Source organism: Pseudophryne corroboree, chromosome 1 (genome assembly GCF_028390025.1).
Source record: "Pseudophryne corroboree isolate aPseCor3 chromosome 1, aPseCor3.hap2, whole genome shotgun sequence".
In the NCBI taxonomy this organism is placed as follows: domain Eukaryota; kingdom Metazoa; phylum Chordata; class Amphibia; order Anura; family Myobatrachidae; genus Pseudophryne; species Pseudophryne corroboree.
This window is the reverse complement of record NC_086444.1, coordinates 919,250,530-919,273,322: the sequence shown is the minus strand read 5'-3', so window position 1 is coordinate 919,273,322 and position 22,793 is coordinate 919,250,530. Positions and strand designations below refer to the sequence as shown.

Below are 22,793 nucleotides of genomic sequence, written 5' to 3'. Positions count from 1 at the left end.
GAATAATGCACCAGCTACAGCTGGCACATTCTAAACCTATTTGCCAAGCTATGAAAGAGAGCACATTTTATTTCTGAATACCTTTGTCTGTGTTAACGGTCTCGCTGTTCAAAACTCCTTAATCAGTATAATACTAAATTTTACAGCAAAAATCAGCCTAAAGTACACACAGCCAGTAAAGTACTTTTATATGAGCACTTGTGTCTGAATGCAATCTATCGGACTTCCAGGGCTGACCCATATTGAAGTTACCTGTTTTGCAAAGTTGTTACATTTTCCGATTTTCTAGCTCCTTAATGGTTGATTACGGTAATAGGTTTTCAATCTAAAAATGTGGGCCATAGTATAAGAACATCTAAAACAAAAAGACAGTCTGACCGGCAAGGCAGCTCGCTCATATTGTTTTCCGAGGACGGGAAAAATAAGCTGAGGGAGAATTGCATGGCATTCCTTTAGGTCACACTGATTGCATGTCTGCTTCATTTCAGAAGTCCAAGTTCATTTGTACATTTAGACATAAAAAAAAACAGCAAAAAATCCACACAATCCTAAATTAATCAAATGTAGAGGCCTAATGTGTTAAACTGTACACATTGTTCAGTCTGTGCAAAGAATTATTTGTGTGCTTTACCTTTTACACTTGTCTAATACATCTGTCAGTCTCCATGAACACATTGTGTTCCAGATTAGATAAAAAGGCAAGAGAAAACAAAGCAAGATATGAAGATCACCTAGCAGAAAAGTGAGAAGAGTCAGGAGAAAGAACCAGACTCCTATACCCAAAACCGTGTTAAAAAAAAAAAAAAACTTGGGGGCAAATGTATCATTTATTGGGTTTCAGCCCCAATCATTGTAATTTGTTACATTCGCCTGAATGTATGAAAAAACACATACATGGCCGCTGATGGGAGCCTGTTCCTGCGATATCTTAGATTGCATTAGCAGTCACTTCTGTTTTGTTCCTCCGCTTTGTTACTGTGCATGCGCGGTCTACTGACCAGACATGTGGCAGCCATGGCTGGGGAGGAAACCTGTCCTGGTAGCCCTTAGACTACAGTGGCGGTGGGGGGGAAGCAAGCTCCGGAATGTTTTGCATTATGGAGCTTGGTAAATGTCACAGCTTTGCAGCCCCCAGAGAAAACTATGGGGACTGCATCTGCTGTCGGAAATGGAGGGACTACAGCAGATACAGGGTATCTCCAATATCTGCTTTATCCCTCCTTCATACATACGGCTGATACTTATTATTTTCAGGCACCTAATTTGCTTATTAAGTTAAATGTATTTTTAATCCTGATTTGCAATATAAATTAATGGAAGTGATACCAACATGTCTTGTGAGCTGATATCACAGGGAAATCAAGATCAGATTTGGTTTGCTTATTCCCAGAAATTGGTCGGTAGTCAGATATTTCCAAAATTGATTTTGAATGTACAATATACCAAACTGAAGATAATATTTGGAGGGTCTCTTTCTTTAGTGACTCTGCAATTATGTAGGCGTCATGCTTGCTTAAACTGTCCTTGTAGATAACGTGTTACATGACAGTTGTTGAAAGATTAATTAATGATCATTCCTACTACATACTGTGTCTGTTCTGACCATGACTTAGCAAAATGTTGAAACAAATTCCCACTTGCAGACAGTTGTTCTGGCCTGTATGTTGCAGTGGCCTTGCTCATCATGTGACACTGTAATACAGCCTCACTGAGAGACTTAACATTTTTATTTATTTTTTGCTTCTACAATGGCGATTGCTGTTTGCAAAGTAATCCGTAGGGAAGAATATAAGTCACTGTAAAAATAAATATCTTCATTTCACATATTGGCCTTCCTCTGGGTAGGTAATTAGGGGTCTAGACACTAAAACCTAAAACAGTTTTACTATATTTAGTAAGGAGAAAAGTGTAGAGAAATCAGCAGTGTCGGACTGAGGCATGAAGGGCCCACCGGGGGGGATGCTGCTGTAGGGGCCCATGCTTAAGGGTGTGTCCAGGCTCCACTGGGGCGTGGCCAGCCACCACAGACGTTTGGCTAACCATTACAGAGTACATGTTCTGTTCCCCTTGGTAAATATATAATAAACCATATTCTTGTGAAGTATAATGTAACATAAGTATAATGCATAATTCAGGTGCACTAGGATAGAGTCTGAAACCTGATCCCTAGAGAAGGAGGAGGGCCCACAGGCAGTGGGGCCCACCGGTGTTTTCCCCTGTGGGCCAGACCGACCCTGGAAATCAGTGATTTCTTCAGCCTTTTGTTTGTGTACAGTCCTGCAGCCCCGAAAAGTTTAAAAGGGCACAAACCTAAAATGATATGTGGCTGTATTTCACATTTGCGAAACATTGCACGCCCAGGGCAGTGCTTCCCTTATCGGGACAGGTCCTTGTTGCATGTATTGTCCCAGCAGGTCGTTTTAGTAAGGAGAAAAGTGTAGAGAAATCACTTGTTGTTTTTTTTTTATTTTACTTTGCAAATAATACCGTGAAAAACACAGGTCATTTTCAGCTGTAATTATTACTAAATAGAACCTGTGAAGAGTTTTGGAAATCGCCTGTCCGATCCTGTATTTGTCTCTTTGCTGCCTGCACTGTTTAGCCTCAGACTGGGTGAAAAAGCTTTATGTAGACGGTATTTTTTGATCTGTATTTAGTTGCATCGGGTATGGGACTCAGGGTCGACAGCAATTAGGTCGACACCCATTGGTTGACAGTGGGTAGGTCGACACTAGAAATAGGTCGACATGGCCTTTAGGTTGGCATGAACAAGGTCGACATGAAAAAAGGCTAACATGAGATTTTTTGGGTGTCGTTTTCTCAGTCAACTGACCGGGAACCCCAATAAGTGCACCGCGTCCCGTTGCACCACTGCGCTCGGCACAGGTTAACGTTCCCAATCGTAGTCCACGTGGATTGTAAAGTATGAAAAGTCAAAAATATATATATGTTTTTTTTTTCTTTCAAAAACTCATGTCGACCTAATGGGCGTGTCGACCTAGAGTCTGGATACCGTTGCATCATGCTTGACTTGAAAGTGTTACTGTGTAAGTGGTGTTGGCAGATATGATCGCTCCTGTAATATAATCACATATTTAGCACTCATTCACCAAGGTGGTCTCTTGCCAGTTGGACAGTAGTCACTGTGTATTCTCATTCTTCATAGTACATTATATACATTCAGTCCTCAGGTATTAGCACCTTTATTATCTTCATGAAAATATGATGGTATATAGTGGGAATGAAAGGCCCAGGGGCATATATAATCCAAACGGTTGACTGTGCAGTAGAGGAGACACCTGGTGGATGTTGGGAAATTAAGCTGGACAGAAAAAGCACTCTGGGGGTCATTCCGAGTTGATCGCTCGCTAGCAGTTTTTAGCAGCCGTGCAAACGCATTGTCACCGCCCACTGGGGAGTGTATTTTTGCTTTGCAGAAGTGCGAACGCTTGTGCAGCAGAGCGCCTGCAAAATCTTTTTGTGCAAAACAAGACCAGCCCTGTAGTTACTCTTCGTGTGCGTTGTGACTTTGTGCTGTGCTCAGCCTTCATCATGTTACTGCTCTGTGGCTGTATATTGTTGCTGCTCTGTGGCTGTATATTGTTGCTGCTCTGTGGCTGTATATTGTTACTGCTCTGTGCCTGTATATTGTTGCTGCTCTGTGCCTGTATATTGTTGCTGCTCTGTGCCTGTATATTGTTGCTGCTCTGTGGCTGCATATTGTTGCTGCTCTGTGGCTGTATATTGTTACTGCTCTGTGGCTGTGTATTGTTGCTGCTCTGTGCCTGTGTATTGTTGCTGCTCTGTGGCTGTATATTGTTGCTGCTCTGTGGCTGTATATTGTTGCTGCTCTGTGGCTGTATATTGTTACTGCTCTGTGCCTGTATATTGTTACTGCTCTGTGCCTGTATATTGTTGCTGCTCTGTGCCTGTATATTGTTGCTGCTCTGTGCCTGTATATTGTTGCTGCTCTGTGGCTGTATATTGTTGCTGCTCTGTGGCTGTATATTGTTGCTGCTCTGTGGCTGTATATTGTTGCTGCTCTGTGCCTGTATATTGTTGCTGCTCTGTGCCTGTGTATTGTTGCTGCTCTGTGCCTGTATATTGTTGCTGCTCTGTGGCTGCATATTGTTGCTGCTCTGTGGCTGTATATTGTTGCTGCTCTGTGGCTGTATATTGTTGCTGCTCTGTGGCTGTATATTGTTACTGCTCTGTGCCTGTATATTGTTGCTGCTCTGTGGCTGTGTATTGTTGCTGCTCTGTGCCTGTATATTGTTGCTGCTCTGTGGCTGCATATTGTTGCTGCTCTGTGGCTGCATATTGTTGCTGCTCTGTGGCTGTATATTGTTGCTGCTCTGTGGCTGTATATTGTTACTGCTCTGTGCCTGTATATTGTTGCTGCTCTGTGCCTGTATATTGTTGCTGCTCTGTGCCTGTATATTGTTGCTGCTCTGTGCCTGTATATTGTTGCTGCTCTGTGGCTGTATATTGTTGCTGCTCTGTGGCTGTATATTGTTGCTGCTCTGTGGCTGTATATTGTTACTGCTCTGTGCCTGTATATTGTTGCTGCTCTGTGCCTGTATATTGTTGCTGCTCTGTGCCTGTATATTGTTGCTGCTCTGTGCCTGTATATTGTTGCTGCTCTGTGGCTGTATAGTACAGAGGATGACTTGGCATACTGATATGTTTGGGGTTTTGGAAACAGAGACGTTCCAAAGATCTGCGTTTCTGTAGTCTGGCGCACCATGCTCTCTGCATTCAGACACAATTTATTTCTTTAAGGAAGGTTTAAACATATTCATAACGCATGGAAGTATGTAATTAAACTAGAAATGAGATTCATTTGCAGTTACATTGTGGCTGATATATTTTGACTTCTGTGCACTTCAGGGCATTTACCAAAGTACACTATAAAATACTGTGGCTAGAAATATATACATAAGTTTTTTTTTTATACAGGGATTTATAAATTAAGGTTATCCTTGTTTCAGTCTTCTAAAGCAATTCAGCGTATTCATTATTCTGTGACTCATTTCCGCAAAATGGACTTGGCATTTGATTAAACTTGTGTCTGCTTTCTGCCACAGATCCATTTAAATGGTTTCTTATACTGTAGAATGAATTGTTTTTATTGCTTCTCTAAGTGGGATTATGATCATCAAGTGACCTCTAACTGAATCTGCAAACTATCCTCCAGAGTCACCGCAGACCCAGGATAAAATACTGGTGGATCAAGAGGTATTACAGAAGATTAACACTGCAGCTGCATGCACATATATGCTGTATGGCCTTCATGTCCTAATTACACTATTACCACTTCAACTTGTATGAAAGTGCCATTAGCTGAGTTGTTATTCTGTTGAGCAGCACTTGTGGGAGGCAGTGGTGACGGTCATCACTAGAGATTTTACAGTGTAATGCATGTTAGTACAATTATATATTTTATTATTCTTATGTATTTATTTTTCAGAAGTCTGTTAAATGAAGAGAAACACCGCAATCAAGAGTTACTCTCTCAGCTAGAAAGCACCCATGAGAAAAATGTAGAGGTAATATAATAAGTCATAAGTTTCATTCATTGGCCATATTGTTTACTGCATGCAATATGTTGTTGTATTGATCAGCTGGAGATCGCTGCATAGTAACTGAGGGCGTACAGAATGCCAGAGCAGGAACCAAGCATGGGGCAGGGAAGTCAGCCTATACAAGACAGACACATCCTAAGCATGAGGCAGGGAAGTCAGCCTATACAATGCAGACACAGCCTAAGCATGGGGCAGGGAAGTCAGCCTATACAAGACAGACACATCCTAAGCATGGGGTAGGGAAGTCAGCCTATACAAGACAGACACATCCTAAGCATGAGGCAGGGAAGTCAGCCTATACAAAGCAGACACATCCTAAGCATGGGGTAGGGAAGTCGGCCTATACAAAGCAGACACATCCTAAGCATGGAGCAGGGAAGTCAGCCTATACAAGACAGACACATCCTAAGCATGAGGCAGGGAAGTCAGCCTATACAATGCAGACACAGCCTAAGCATGGGGCAGGGAAGTCAGCCTATACAAAGCAGACACATCCTAAGCATGGGGCAGGGAAGTCAGCCTATACAAAGCAGACACATCCAGGGGCGGATCCAGAAGAAAATGATAGGTGGGGCTCCATGGAAGGGGCAAGTACATTTGCGTGCGGTTTCGGTGCATGTGAGGTGGCGCTTCTTATACAATGCCCACAGTTGTAGCGCTCATTATGCAATGTCCACTGTACTGGTAGTGCCCCTTATATAGACCCCCAAGTAGTGGTGCCCCTTTTGCAATGCCCGTATTGCCCCCAGTAGTAATGTTGCCTGTAGTAATGCCCCCAGTCATTATGCCCCCAGTGGTAATTCCCCTGCAGTCATGACCCCAGTAGTTTAGCCTCCCAGTGGTAATGCCCCCAGTAGTTTAGCCACCAGTAGTAATGCCCCCCTGTAGTTTGCCCCATTGTTGTTTAGTCCCTGTAGTTATGCCCCCTTGTAGCTTAGCCTTCAGTAGTAATGCCCCCAGTAGTTTGGCCCCTGTAGTTATCCCCCAGTAGTTTGGCCCCTGTAGTTAAGCCCCCAGTAGTTTGGCCCCCCGTAGTTTAGCCCCCAAGTAGTAATGCCCCTGTAGTTAAGCCACCAGTAGTAATGCCCCTGTAGTTACGCCGCCAGTAGTTGGCACCTTTGTAGTTGGCCCCCAGTAGTTTGCCCCCAGTAGATGCCACCCAGTAATAATGTCCTCCAGTAGTTTGCCCCCAGTAGTAATGCCCCTTATGAGTTTGCCCCCAATAGATGACCTCCCAGTAGTAATGCCCCCAGTAGATGCCCCCCAGTAATAATGTCCCCAGTAGTTTGCCCCCAGTAGTAATGCCCCTTATGAGTTTGCCCCCAATAGATGACCCCCCAGTAGTAATGCCCCCAGTAGATGCCCCCCAGTAATAATGTCCCCAGTAGTTTGCCCCCAGTAGTAGTGCCCCTTATGAGTTTGCCCCAATAGATGACCCCCCAGTAGTAATGCCCCCAGTAGATGCCCCTCAGTAAAAATGTTCCCCAGTAGCTGCCCCCAATAGATGACCCCCCCAGTAGTAATGCCCCCAGTAGATGCCCCCCAGTAATAATGCCCCAGTAGCTGCCCCCAATAGATGACCCCCCAGTAATAATGCCCCCTACGAGTTTGCCCCAATAGATGACCCCCCTGTAGTAATGCCCCCAGTAGATGGCCCCCAGTAAAAATGTCCCCCAGTAGCTGCCCCCAATAGATGACCCCTCAGTAGTGATGCCCCCAGTAGATGCCCCCCAGTTATAATGCCCCCAGTAGTTTGCCCCCCCAGTAGTAATGCCCCTTGTTGATGCCCCCCCAGTAGTAATGTCCCCCGTAGTTTGCCCCCAGGAGATGCCCCTGCTGCATTAAGGAAGAAAAAAAACTCATACTTACCGAGCCCCGTTCCCGCGCCGCTGCAGTCCTCCTCCTCCCTGGGCGTCCGCTCCTCAGTCACTCAGCACTATGAGAGAGACGTCATGACTGACGTCTCTCCCATAGCGCACAGTGACAGCGCCGGAAGCCGGAGCTCAATACTGAGCTCCTGCCTCCGGCTGCCGCTGTGCAGGGAGACGAGCGCCCGCTGGTAACACAATCTCAGCGGGCGCCCGTCATCTCCCTGTGCGGCGCAGGGGGAGAACGGGGACGGAGGCCAGAAATGACAGGGGGGGCACGGGCCCGAGTGCCCCCCCCCCCCCCCTGGATCCGCCACTGGACACATCCTAAACATGGGGTAGGGAAGTCAGCCTATACAAGACAGACGCATCCTAAGCATGGGGCAGGGAAGTCAGCCTATACAAAGCAGACACAGCCTAAGCATGGGGTAGGGAAGTCATCTTATACAAAGCAGACACATCCTAAGCATGGGGCAGGGAAGTCATCTTATACAAGGCAGACACAACCTAAGCATGGGGCTGGGAAGTCAGCCTATACAAAGCAGACACATCCTAAGCATGGGGTAGGGAAGTCAGTCTATACAAGACAGACGCATCCTAAGCATGGGGCAGGGAAGTCAGCCTATACAAAGCAGACACAGCCTAAGCATGGGGTAGGGAAGTCATCTTATACAAAGCAGACACATCCTAAGCATGGGGCAGGGAAGTCATCTTATACAAGGCAGACACAACCTAAGCATGGGGCAGGGAAGTCAGCCTATACAAAGCAGACACATCCTAAGCATGGGGTAGGGAAGTCGGCCTATACAAGACAGACGCATCCTAAGCATAGGGCAGGGAAGTCAGCCTATACAGTGCAGACACAGCCTAAGCATGGGGCAGGGAAGTCAGCCTATACAAGTCAGACACAGCCTAAGCATGGGGTAGGGAAGTCGGCCTATACAAGACAGACGCATCCTAAGCATAGGGCAGGGAAGTCAGCCTATACAGTGCAGACACAGCCTAAGCATGGGGCAGGGAAGTCAGCCTGTACAAGGCAGACGCATCCTAAGCATGGGGCAGGGAAGTCAGCCTATACAAGGCGGACACAGCCTAAGCATGGGGCAGGGAAGTCAGCCTATACAAGGCAGACACAGCCTAAGCATGGGGTAGGTAAGTCAGCCTATACAAGTCAGACACAGCCTAAGCATGGGGTAGGAAAGTCGGCCTATACAAAGCAGACACATCCTAAGCATGGGGCAGGGAAGTTTGCCTATACAAGGCAGATTATTTCAAATACAACAGTTACAAGGTCTCAGACTGAGATTAAGGTTGGGTATACAGTAGCAAGATAAAGCAACCGACCTGCACACCAGTTGGCATGGCAGACATCACAACTTGGCAGGAGTTTGGTTTTGCCAGCAAGTTTTGAAGTCAGTGTCTGCTGTCCCTGCAGCCAGTGTATGTGTGGTCGGCGGGTCGCCCGTACACGCATGCACATATTGGCATCTGTTGTGCTGCAGGGATGACCTTATATGTCTGTGAACGACGTCATTCACAGACATATTGGGTGTACACACCCACCGATGAGCTACAGATGTGTATCGTTCATAGCTAGAATTCATTATATATCTTTCTAGTGTGTACTCCGCTTAACGTAAAGTAGTAGATTACCAAGAGCTAGGCACAGGAGCTGGAGATTGTTGGGAATCATTACAGCCAAGCTAGCCCAGCCAGAGAAGACTGTCTCTGTACTGCTTACTGCTCTCCTGTCTATCTCAGCACCTGCTTGTGTAGCCTAGAACAGTGATTGCCAACCTGATATCCTATGAGGGCTACGCGTGAGGCACTTTCACCTTCACGTAAGCCTTGTACTTCCCTGAATCTCTGGAATGACCTAAAACCATATTTTAATCATAGAACCAACCCTATTCTGTGTTAACATATGATACATGAGTCTTATAAACTTTGACCAAGAAATCTTCACAGTGACCAGGTTTTCCAGCAGTTAAATGTAAGGAACAAACACAATTTAGCTCTACACAGCATTTTCCAGCCATCACTTTGTTGCGTTTTTATGTGCCCCATGATAGACAATGTTTGTGGAACAAATAATAGGCTTTGTAGCACATTGACACAAAGTGGCAAAAACATTCTTTGCCTTTAATAAAATAAGCCAGCACCACGCAGCTCTTTCCCGCAGTGGATGGTGTGAGACCATATACTGCAGACTGCTTGTCCCTGGCACAGTGGAGTTCCCTGCATTGTGTGGTGGCTGTCACATGAGGTGGAATTTGGCTGCTTTGGGTAAAGTAAAGAATGAGAGTTGGGTCTTGTCATCACCCGTGTGTGTGTGTGTATATATTATATATAAAAAAAATAAGAACGTGTCATCCTGTGAATGAAATTATAGGTTATATCTGTGCCCACCACCATCAAACTACTGATTGGTAAGGGTACTGGAGTTATAATATAAGATAGCTCATCAGCAGTGGTCTTGTCTCATAAAGCATAGCTTCTTCTTTAAACCGGCATTTAGTGTAATATTGTTTTACAAGTAATATATAGTAAAGTTCAATAGTGTTTGATCTGACCGCCCTCATTACCGTGAATACTACTAAGTGTGGCTTGTAGCAAAGGCACTTGATGCTTTGTGAAGCTTACAGCTATACAGAAGCAGAAATACACATGGGCCCTCATTCCGAGTCGTTCGCTCGGTATTTTTCATCGCATCGCAGTGAAATTCCGCTTAGTGCGCATGCGCAATATTCGCACTGCGACTGCGCCAAGTATCTTTGCTATGAAGATAGTATTTTTACTCACGGCTTTTTCATCGCTCCGGCGATCGTAATGTGATTGACAGGAAATGGGTGTTACTGGGCGGAAACACGGCGTTTTATGGGCGTGTGGCTGAAAACGCTACCGTTTCCGGAAAAAACGCAGGAGTGGCCGGAGAAACGGGGGAGTGGTTGGGCGAACGCTGGGTGTGTTTGTGACGTCAAACCAGGAACGACAAGCACTGAACTGATCGCACAGGCAGAGTAAGTGTGGAGCTACTCTAAAACTGCTAAGTAGTTTGTGATCGCAATATTGCGAATACATCGGTCGCAATTTTAAGATGCTAAGATACACTCCCAGTAGGCGGCGGCTTAGCGTGTGTAACTCTGCTAAATTCGCCTTGCGACCGATCAACTCGGAATGAGGGCCATTATACATAGTTCTCTGATGTTCAAGGGTGAGGAGATTTAAACAGTGAGAAAATAAACAGCCCAAGAAACATTTCTATGCTTTATATAGAAAATGGGATGTGCCGTTTTAGTGGCTGCGGCATATTATTAGTGGTTGCATATGGAAAAGGAAATAAACAAATTGACAGATTATGTTGTCACAATGGCTGCATACAGATTTATTTATTACCAATTCTTCATATAGCGCACACATATTTTGCAGCGCTTTACAGAGAATAGTTGGCCATTCACATCAGTCCTTGCCCCAGTGGAGCTTTACACTCTATATTCCCTACCACACGTACACGCACACACAACAGGGTTAAGGGCCTAATTCAGACCTGATCGTAGCAGCAAATTTGTTAGCAGATGGGCAAAACCATGTGCACTGCAGGTGTGGCAGATGCAACATGTGCAGAGAGAGTTAGATTTGGGTGGGTTATATTGTTTCTGTGCAGGGTAAATACTGGCTGATTTATTTTTACACTGCAATTTAGATTTCAGATTGAACACACCCCACCCGAATCTAACTCTCTCTCTGCACGTTATATCTGCCCCACCTGCAGTGCACATGGTTTTGTCCATCTGCTAACAGATTTGCTGCTACGATCAGGTCTGAATTAGGCCCTAAGTTTGTTGGGAGCCAGTTACCCTACCAGTATATTTTTGGATTGTGGGAGGAAACCGAAGTACCCGGAGGAAACCCATGCAAGTACAGGGAGAATATACAAACTCCACATGCCATGGTGGCAATTGAACCCATGACCTCAGTGGTGTGAGGCAGTAATGCTAACCGTTACACCATCCGTAATGATAGAGATGTGACCATCCGTAATGATAGAGATGTGACCTTTCTATTTCTTAGAGTCAAAGGTAGTGCTGAAGCTCATATGGTAATCTAGCTATGTAACATTGCCCATAATTTATTTCCCGTAGCTGAGCAGAAGCCACTGTCTTATGTTACTCTTAAATGAAACTACATATAAGTTTGTTATAAACATGATTGTAGTTTTTGGATAGAAACATTATTATGTTCCTATTAGAGTGATGCTCTGCATAGACTCTCTGGGGAGTTGGGGGTCTGAAAGCTGGTTGGTAGTCTGCAGACCAGACCTGTTTTTTATTAGGATATAACAGATAACAATTGATCCCTGTATATTTATATATTTCCACAAAAGTGACAGGTTCCCTGTACGATAAGCTTACATGAGATCACCCAATTCTTCTGCTCAAGGAAAATGTAATAAATAAGCAGTGACTATTTTCTGTCTATATCCACCGCTTTACTGTAGTGTCATCTGCCCTGACATTAACTCTGTTTAACGCCTTCCCTGCTTTACATTGTGGGACTCCTCGCCCACATGTGACTTAAAAGTCCAGCTAATGAGTATTACCCATTGTCCACAGAACCGGGGCAGCTAAATAGCATAACAACAAGTGCATGCTCCCAACCAGTAGTAGCCATCCCCGCTTGTCATATGAAAGAAAACCTGGCAAGTACTATAGGGAATAGGGAAAGGGGAAGTCCCTTCTTAACAACTAGTTCCTCTCATAAAACCTAATGTCTGGCGATCACCATATAATATCACCCTGCAGTATGTAAAGTATACTGTCCACCCATCCATATATGGAAAAGGTATGTTCCCGATCGCCTCCACAATGGCCCCTGCCCACGTGGGTGTACTTACACTTGGATGGGGTAGTCCTAGAGGTAATGTTTTGTGATTACCTGTGATTAGTAGACCATGTCACCATATGCTGTGGAGAAATCACATTTACTGAAGATAGGGAGCCCTGTTTCCCACATATTAGCTTGAACATACATGGGGCACCTTTGTTTGAAAGAGGGGAGTCCCTTCATCAAACAATGTACCCCTTTAATAGTTGGGTTACTTTATTAGTCCTACACAGTGTATGTATTCACATTGAGACCTGGAAATCATGCGCTGTTGTCTGTCCCTGGGAACCGAACTTGTCTTATTCAGACAAAAAAAGAATATATAAATGCATAACACTTGTTTAAAAAATGTAATTGGATTTCTGAAGTAGGTATCTCCATTGTTTTACAGATTGTATTCTCTTTATTATCCACACAAGCCCAATTAAATGACTTGCAGAACTGGGAACCAGACAATAACTGTTAGCACAAAGAGCTTTTCTACATCCTCAGCTGTGCATATTCCCTACACACAGGAAAATATCGCTGAGGACATGTATTCCGTTATGATATGCAGAATCTAACACAGAACATTGCATACTTTTTACCATTCTTTTTGTGATTAAATAGCTTGAAAACCTGATAGCAGATTCACAGGAAAAAAGCAAAAGACTACAGAAACGCCTGGACCAAGCAGAAGAGCGCTCGGTGGAAGCATCAAAGCAGGTATTCAAATACGCTATTACGGTGGTCTGGATATGTGTTCCTAGTATGCATGTACTACAGAATCTCAAAGTGGTTTGTAAACTCACATATCTGTGTGACAGAGCATTCTGAGGCCCATTTATAAAATAATATTTACTGGATATTCCCCAAAATGTCTATTTTTGGGGGAATACCACAAATATTAAGGACCCCCGAATATACTATGGATCTGAAGATGGCATTAGCCCATTATAGCCTGTGGTCTACACTTTGCAAAACTTGTCGGGAAAGGGTTCCTACAAAACCGTCCCAGCAGCGTACATACGTGGTCAGAAGATACAAGTGAAGAGACCGCTGATGCAGGGACAGGCTTATTTCAGAGCCCCTGTCCCTGCGGGTTTAGATTTATACATTCGGGCGGTTTTTATTTTCTTATTACAGTGAATAGCTACAATTTAAGATTACAATTATTGGGTCTAAAGCCTGATTATTGAGATATGTGTCCCTCAATCTTTGTAAATGGCCTGTTTTGTGGACGGTGTTTAGCTGAAATCTTCTATTTCATACGTCTCAGTACACTGTACACAGTACCCACACTGGCAAAAACAGTCTTAAAATAGTTTTCTCTCCATTTTAAGCACCAGATTACCTCAGCCAGTATAAAAAAAAGTGGGAAGACCGTGCGCCATTGAAGGGGCGGGGCTTCACTATGAGCGGATCCAGCAGCTCACCAGCGCCATTTTCCCTCTGCAATGGACACAGACGCTGACTGACAAGGACGCGCAGCTCCTCTGGAGTGACTCCAGATTACCTCAGCGGTACCAGGGGGTTATAGCAGGGGGGTTGCGATTATTAGTGTACTAAGTCCCCAATCAGGGTACTTAATCTGCGACCCGGTTAAGCTTGGCATTAGCGATAAGGGCGCGGTGGGAGCTGGCTCCAAATAACTCTGTGTCTCCCTGAAGGGCTCTTTGTGGGTTATTTGTGCTTAACCTTTTCCTTTGTGTGTGTGTGTGTGTGTGTGTGTGTGTGTGTGTGTGTGTTTGCTGTCACATTTACATTATTTCAGGCAAAGAGTGTGTTTCTTGTACAGCGGAGTGTTCCTCTTCACCAGGGTGCTCACTACTGGGTACTCGGGGTAGTGCACCTTCCCAGAATAGCGGGGCTGAACCGGAGTGGGTTCATTCCATTAAGGGAATGATCTCAAATATTTCTACAAAACTATCCCGCAATGAGAAAGAGACGCAATACTTAAGACAGACTGTGGATGAGTTTATGAATAGAGACTCAGTCCCCAAACCAGCGTATCAAACCCCTCCCATTTATCCGTAAAAACGATCTCTGGCCCATATCCTGCAGTCTGACGCTGACGGGTCAGACATGGAGGAGGGTGAGGTGTATTTGGAGGGGGGGATGCTACTCTGTCACAGGGAATAGAGGCTCTTATAGAGGCCTTCAGAGATGTTCTGCAAATTCCTGATCAGGTGTCAGAGGATTGTGAGGAATCTTATTTTAATGTAAAAAAGAAATCCTCAGTCACTTTTCATGCGTCAAAGGAATTGAATACCCTGTATGTAGAACCGAGAGTTAATCCTGATAAGAAATTTCAAATCCCTAAAAGGTTGCTCTCATCTTTTTCTTTTCCTCTGGAGAATAGGAAAAAATGGGAAAATCCACCGATAGTGGACGTATCACTCTCTAGGCTGTCAAGAAAGATTGTATTGCCTGTCCATGGTGCAGCCTCCCTAAAAGATACGGCTGATCGTAAAATTGAGACTACACTCAAATCATTGTACACAGCTGCTGGGGTGGCCCAGAGACCCACTATTGCATGTGCATGGATCAGAAAAGCCATTACTAAATGGTCAGGTAACCTAATTGAGGTGTTAGATTCCTTGTCTAGGGGGGATGCTGTTTTACTCCTGCAGCATATACAGGACTCTGTGAACTTTATGGTGGAAGCCATAAAAGAGATTGGTTTGCTTAATGCATGCACCATCGCTATGGCTGTGTCAGCACGCAGGGGCTTGTGGCTACACCAGTGGACTGCTGATGCGGACTCCAGGAAAGGAGTGGAAGGTCTACCATTCACAGGAGAGGCCTAGTTTGGAGACTAACTAGACAAATGGATCTCCAAAGCTACTGCGGGTAAGTCTACGCATCTTCCTTCCGCAGCTCCCCCAGCCAGGAAAGCTCATTCAGGTTCAAATTTACAGTCCTTTCGGACAGCCAAGTTTAAGGGAAAATCCAGAGGTGCTTCTACGGCCTCCAGAGGCGCAAGAGGTAAACCACGCAAACCAGCAACTGCAGGTGCTCAGGAACAGAGCTTAGGCTCTGCTTCATCAAAGCTTTCAACATGATGGTGGACCGCGAGGCCTGGAAGACTGTCAGGTGGGAGCCAGACTAAAATTCTTCAGTCACATCTGGTCAAGTTCGTGCCAGGATCCCTGGGTCATAGATCTTATTTCCCAGGGCTACATACTGGTGTTCCAAGAGCTCCCACCTCACAGATTCTTCAAATCAGGCTTACCAGCTTCACAAGAGGCAAGTATAACTTTACAGCAGGCCATCCAAAAACTGGTACAGACTTAAGTCATTGTTCCAGTTCCACCTCATTTACACAACAAGGGGTACTATTCCAGCTTGTTTGTAGTACCAAAACCGGACTGTTCGGTAAGGCCGATTCTGAATCTCAAGTCCTTGAACCCGTTCTTAAGATTGTTCAAGTTCAAGATGGAGTCTCTGATAGCAGTGATCTCAGGTCTGGAGGAAGGGGAATTCCTAGTGTCCCTGGATATCAAGGATACATACCTTCACATTCCGACCTGGCCGCCTCATCAGGCTTCTCTACGGTTTGCACTGCAGGACTGTCACTACTAGTTCCAGGCCCTGCCATTTGGTCTCTACACGGCACCGAGGGTGTTCACCAAAGTTATAGCAGAGATGATGTTTCTACTCCGCAAGCAGGGAGTGAACATAATTCCGTACCTGGACGATCTTCTGATAAAGGCACCGTCCAGGGAGAGGTTGCTGGACAGCATTGGCCTCTCAACCAAACTTCTCCAGGATCACGGGTGGATTCTGAACCTTCCGAAATCTCACCTAGATCCAACACGGAGACTCCCATTCCTGGGAATAATACTGGACACGGAGTCGCAGAAAGTGTTCCTTCCGTTGGAAAAGGCATTGGTGATCCAATCGATGGTTTGGGATGTCCTGAAGCCAACCCGGATATCGGTGCATCTATGCATTCGCCTTCTGGGGAAAATGGTGGCCTCTTACGAGGCGCTTCAATTCGGACGGTTTCACGCAAGACCCTTCCAGCTCGATCTGTTGGACAAATGGTCCGGATAGCATCTTCACATGCACCAGAGGATTTGTCTGTCGCCAAATGCCAGGATCTCCCTTCTGTGGTGGCTACAGATCTCTCACCTCGTCGACGGCCGGAGGTTCGGAATTCAGGATTCGATCATGTTAACCACGTACGCAAGCTTCCGAGGTTGGGGAGCAGTCACCAAGGGGGTGCAGGTCCAAGGAAGATGGTCAAGTCATAAAGTCATCCTTCCAATCAACATTCTGGAACTCAGGGCCATATACAACGCCCTTCTGCAGGCCTCTTATGTTCTTCAGGATCGGGCCATTCAAGTCCAGTCGGACAATGTGATGGCAGTGACGTACATAAACCGACAGGGCGGAACGAAAAGCAGAGCAGCAATGCCAGAGGTGTCAAGAATTCTCCTCTGTGCAGAAAAAACCGCTGTGGCATTGTCAGCTGTCTTCATTCCAGGAGTAGACAATTGGGAAGCAGACTTCGTCAGCAGACATGACCTGCACCCGGGGGAGTGGGGCCTTCACCTGGAGGTGTTCAGGTGCTTGACACGTCGGTGGGGATATCCACAAATCGACATGATGGCCTCTCGTCTCAACAAGAAGCTCAAGCGGTATTGTTCCAGGTCGAGAGACCCACAGGCAGTGGCGGTAGAGGATCCGTGGCCTCTTCCTCTTCGCGAGGATCTTCTGCAATAGGGCCCATTCATCTATCAGGACTTTCCGCAGCTACATTTGACGGCATGGAAGTTGAATGGCTGATTCTAGCCAGGAGAGGGATCCCTATAAAGTTATCCCGACTATGATCCAAGCCAGGAAGAGGGTAATGTCTAAGCATTACTACTGTATTTGGAAGAAATACGTCTTTTGGTGTGACAGCACAACTTATTCTGCGGTAGAATTTCATCTGGGACGTTTCCTGCTTTTTCTGCAGGCAGGTGTTGATGTGGGCCTACGTCTGGGCTCCATAAAAGTCCAGATTTCAGCCTTGTCCATTTTCTTTCAAAAACAATTGGCTTCTCTCCTGAGATCCAGACGTTTTTGAAAGGTGTTCTACGCATCCAACCTCCCTTTGTGCCTCCCACGGCACCTTGGGATCTCAATTTGTTGCTGAGTTCCTCCAATCGGACTGGTTTGAACCATTACAGGAGGTGGACGTAAAATATCTTACGTGGAAGACCGTCAGACTGTTGTGCAAGACGTGCGTCGGAGCTGGGGGCTTTCTCTCACAAAAGCCCCTATTTAATTTTCCATGAGGACAGAGCTGAACTCAGAACTCGTCAGCAGTTTCTTCCGAAAGTGCTGTCTGCTTTTCACATCAACCAACCTATTGTGGTTCCAGTTATCACCGACACTTCCACTACTTCAAGGTCTTTGGATATTGTGAGGGCTTTGAAGGTATACGTGAAGAGAACAGCTCGTCACAGGAAATCCGACTCGCTGTTCGTTCTATATGATCCCAATAAAATTAGGTGTCCTGCTTCAAAGCAGACAATTGCACGCTGGATCAGGCTCACTATCCAGCATGCTTATTCCACGACAGGCTTGCCGGTTCCAACATCTGTACAAGCCCACTGTACTAGGTCGGTGGGTTCTTCCTGGGCGGCTGCCCGGGGTGTCTCAGCTTTACAGCTCTGCTGAGCAGCTACTTGGTCAGGTTCAAACACGTTTGCTAAGTTCGATACTTTGGCCTCTGAGGACCTTCAGTTTGGTCAGTCAGTTCTGAAGGAACCTCGGCACTCTCCCACCCAGTTTGGGAGCTTTGGTACATCCCCATGGTACTAAATGGACCCCAGTATCCTCTAGGACGTAAGAAAAAATAGAATTTTAATTACCTACCGGTAAATCCTTTTCTCGTAGTCCGTAGAGGATACTGGGCGCCCGCCCGGTGCTTCGTCCTTCCTGCACTTTTACTTGGTTAAGTATTGTTGGTTCAGCTGTTGCTGTTCCTGTTTAGAGTTGGGTTAGCATAGCTTCCTCTTGTTTGTGTGTGCTGGTTCGGAATCTCACCACTATATTTATCTATCCTTCTCTCAAAGTATGTTCGTCTCCTCGGGCACAGTTTCCTAGACTGATTCTGGTAGGCGGGGCATAGAGGGAGGAGCCAGCCCACACTATTAAACTCTTAAAGTGCCCATGGCTCCTTTTGAACCTTCTATACCCCATGGTACTAAATGGAACCCCAGTATCCTCTACGGACTACGAGAAAAAGGATTTACCGGTAGGTAATTAAAATCCTATTTTTTCCAGGAACAGTGATCAGCCTCTTAAATGCCTTTGAAATTAGGCTGCATACATGCAGATGTGTCCTTTCTTGCTGTTGCTTCAGTCGCACCAAATAGCCCCTCCTGCTGCGCGAGTTCCTGGGCAAGTTAGCCACATCAAGCATTCCTATTCACTCACAATGTGCGCCTTAGACACACAGGTACCTCTTTGTGCGACTTTCTGTGTGAAAAGGGCTCCAATGCACGCAGCCAAGTCTTTTCCTCGTGCCTTGTTCCATTGCGTTTCCTCTGTGAATTTGTACGTGTGTTATACCAATTCCTGTGGCATTAAATTGTCAGCCTTGTGTCTCTGGTACACTGTGAGTGGGTTTTCACTGCGTCTGCGATGCAACAAAGATGTCAAATTTGAATTAAAATACCGTATGCTACTCCTCTTAAAGCGCCTCAGTCACATTTCTGACAGTCATTTAATGACAACACATCTGTACTACACACAAGCACATTACATCCTAAACTTTATCCTTATTCTAAGGTAACAGTAATTGGCTATGAGAACATTTAGGGTGAGTACACACTAAAACAATATCGGGATGATTAACAGTATTGGAAAGACAAATCGTCTGCCTCGTCTAGTGTGTACGCACAACTGTGGGTCGCTTGCGCCATTGTCTGGTTGGCTCTGCTGCATGGTCAATCAGATAATATTGTATGTCAGTCCGCTCAGTGTAATGAAGGACGTGACAAGGTATCGTGTTGTTGTTCATTACATCGTGTAGTCTGTACGGCCAATCTCACATGGTCCAGGCCAATGAGAATTCAGCCCAACCATGGGGATGATTGCCCGTTGTTCTGGTGTGTACCCAAACTTAGAGCCCACAATCCCAAATATAACTCTCTGCACATGTTATATCAGCCCCCCCCCCTCCCCCCTCCTGCAGTGCACATGGTTTTAGCCCATTAGCTAACAAATTTACTACTGCGATCAGATCTGAATTAGGCTCTAAAGGCCCCCATCCACTAGTCCGATTTGGGCACTTTTCTTCAGATTTCGACGCATCTGACCGTAGAATTGGAATAAAAGTGTCACATCGGATGGCTCTTACAATCTGATGCGCAGTCCCTTGTCAGATATTTCTGAACTACAGATCTTTGTGGCTGCCCCAACTATTTATCTGAATAAATTGGAGTGTTTTTTTTTACTTCCGATGTATCTGATCAGATTCATTTGAAGCATCACTTGACTGGCATCTCCCTGGCCACTCCCACCCACCACAGGATGCGGCAGCAATCGACCAATCACATGTAGTATGTGTGCATCAGAGATATATATATATATATATATATATACATTTTCGGTGATTTGACACAGTTCCTTTATATAACACACTTACTACATGCCAGAACAAGTCTACTTTCCATGTCCGTTTATACTTTAAAACATTGTGCCATATAGAAAGAAGGTTGTATCGTTAATGAACAGCTTATATAATAAAAAATAACCTTTGTAATCCCTGGTGGCTTGTGCTGTATTACAGTCACAGATACTTAGTAGGATTAAGTACAGAACATGTAAAGGGTTTGAGGGAAATGCATGAAATTTGAGGAGGAAAAAACTGTAAATCTTGTTTAGTTTTAGATTGGCTCAGATATTATTTATATAGCGGCAATGTATTTTGTTGCATTTTAAAACTGGGAACAAGCAATGCTGAGTATTACCAAAAGTACAAAGGGGGTTATTCAGAGTTGTTAGCAAACCAAAGTTAGCAATTGGACAAAACCATGTTGCACTGCAGGTGGGGCAGATGTAACGTGCAAAAAAAGCATGTGTAGATTTCAAAGCAATATTAATATTTATTGTTTATATAACACCAATCACATCATGCAGTGCTGTACATGCAACATTGAATACCTTGCGCCAGTCCTTGCCATACCAAAGGTTTTAACTGGTAGGAAATCTGATCAACCCCTTGTTCATAGGCCAAACATATAATACTGTTTGAACATAGTTATTGAGATGCTGCAGCTACTACATACAGTAGCAAGATCTCTTACACTACTGATGCCATGAACTTGCGTTCTGTCATATATTGCAGATTGACCCATCTTATTTGTGGATGTTACAAGATCCTTTATTCTAAACTTGGTTTTACTTTGGAAATATGATCTACTCTATTACACAAGAACATTCACTGCGTTGGTCAGATCACCTTGCAAAGTATAGGACTACTAGCCTCCAGTTTGTTTTTGTTATTTCAATATTTATTTGAAATGAACCACTGCTTATATTTTTTCCAGCTCAGCCGTGTTGTTTCCCAGAGGAGAAAAGCAGCTCATGAACTGGACACTTGAAAATATCTGCACATAAATGTACTACTGTTATACCTGGGGCTGCGTAGCGTGCGTTACAAAGATGGGAGACCATAAGCATTAATGGCTTCTGCAGTGCACTGGACAAACCTTTGATTTGTGAATAACAGACATGTTTTTATAAGAGAACAAAAGGATGTCACAGACTTATATTTGTATGTTTATCTTTCCTGAAATAACTTGTTTTGTAAAATTAAATCATTTGTTATACATTTTTTTAATTATTCTTCTGTCTTTGTCCTATAAACCATACTGCTTACTCACAACAAGATGTGTACCTATGTTCAGTAGGATGAGACGACAGATTCTACTACTGGTTAAGTACAAACATCACAGGGTTATTAGGAGTTAATCACAAGGTAATTTAGGAAATAAAGCATACTGTATGGTTCTAAGGCTAGCAAAGTAGGGGTATAGTGTATGTAGTAGTGGGTTGGGGTTTTGGAATCTGCACAGGGCCAGATTGTAAAAAGATGTTAACAATTTTTAACCAATTTTTGTACCAAAGAAGGCAAAATTAATGAACAACATAAAACTACCGCTTTGCCTGCCTGGCTTTTGGGATAGAACGAAGTTGGCGGTGCTCCCGGACATTAGTTCAGAGAAAACTATTGAATGGGTTTTTTTTGCAGAGACGCAAAAGAAAGACTGTTTTTATATGTCTCTCTGGGGCACACTTTATATGAATTGATTCATTAATGAATGAATATTTGAAAATGTAAATATAAAGATAAAACGTAACTTTTATTAGATATCAGACGAAAAAAGACAAATACACAAATAATGCTGTATATATCAGCAGAGTGATTAAAAAAGTATTAAATGGTGATAAGACGATTGTGACTCACTTGGTATGAAGTAGGTGGCAGATAATTTTCTATGCACACCCACTAGGATTAAGCGAGTATTGATATTTGAAATTAATCAGAGCGAAAATTTGGTGAATCTTGTTTTCTCTATTGATTTATGAATTTTTATACGTAAGTATATTCATATGAGAGAGACAAGAAAAACCGGCTTAAACGACTCCGGACTCCTTCTCGGAAGGTAAACATAAGTAAATTACTGCATTAAGAAATTGTGGTGGAAAATACTGGTAAATAAAGGGTGTATACACGGAAGGTATGTTCCTTGATACTACAGTACCCAGTATTCCCAGAGGGTCACCCTTTCTGGTACTGACCAGGCCCAAAGCTGCTTGGCTTCCAAGATCAGACTAGATCGGGCATGTCCAGCATGGTATGACTGTAGATAGTCAAGTAGGTACCTATCTGCGTGTGGAAAAAACCAGTTGCTTGATAGGTTTGAGCCGGTCAAGAAAAAATGGGGTAGGGAAAAAGTATTCCTAATTACTTCGGAGTGCCTGGACAGTATGTCCCGTTACTTTTGATGTGAAAATGAAGTCAAAAGAAAGGAAGTTTTTCACATAAATACAGTGCCAAGAATGAACATTGGAGGGCCAGTATCTTGGTGTTGATACTGGGACAGTTTGTAAACAAAATAATAATAATAATAACGGGGGCCTCACATGGGGCCATACATATCATGTATGTTTTCACAAATTCCCACAACTAAATTGTGGTGATACCAGTGAGCATGTGAGCATTGCCCTACTGACACAAATAAAGTGTAACAAAATTGCGGGAATGTAGCCTTTTAGCTGTAGAATATCATACAATTGAAAATAAAGCACAAAAAAATGACTTCTATCTATCAACTAGGCAAAAGACAGAGTATGTCAATATTTATATTTCCACCATCCAAGCAGATTGCCAGGTGGAAATAGTATTGAAGTAACTGAGATTAGAGAGTATGTCAGTCTGAATTAGACAAATGCAGCAGTACCATATGAT

General features: G+C 44.3%; 1 protein-coding gene and 1 pseudogene across 4 annotated transcripts in view; one reads left to right on the top strand and one right to left on the bottom strand.

The window, feature by feature from the left end:
• The window catches only part of SCLT1 (sodium channel and clathrin linker 1), a 410,760-nt gene extending 389,603 nt beyond the window's left edge, over positions 1-21,157 (top strand). For 3 of the 4 annotated variants that reach the window (XM_063920346.1, XM_063920347.1, XM_063920345.1), the window contains exons 20-22: positions 5,471-5,549; positions 12,947-13,042; positions 20,869-21,157. In XM_063920346.1, the coding sequence (XP_063776416.1) occupies positions 5,471-5,549; positions 12,947-13,042; positions 20,869-20,922 (229 nt within the window). In that variant the 3' untranslated portion in view covers positions 20,923-21,157. Of the gene's footprint in view, positions 1-5,144; positions 5,265-5,470; positions 5,550-12,946; positions 13,043-20,868 lie in introns of those variants that run through there. The other variant, XM_063920348.1, reaches the window with a different exon arrangement.
• Positions 21,158-22,074: 917 nt separating this feature from the next.
• On the bottom strand, positions 22,075-22,193 carry LOC134941438 (5S ribosomal RNA; annotated as a pseudogene).
• Between the last annotated feature and the right edge of the window lie 600 nt (positions 22,194-22,793).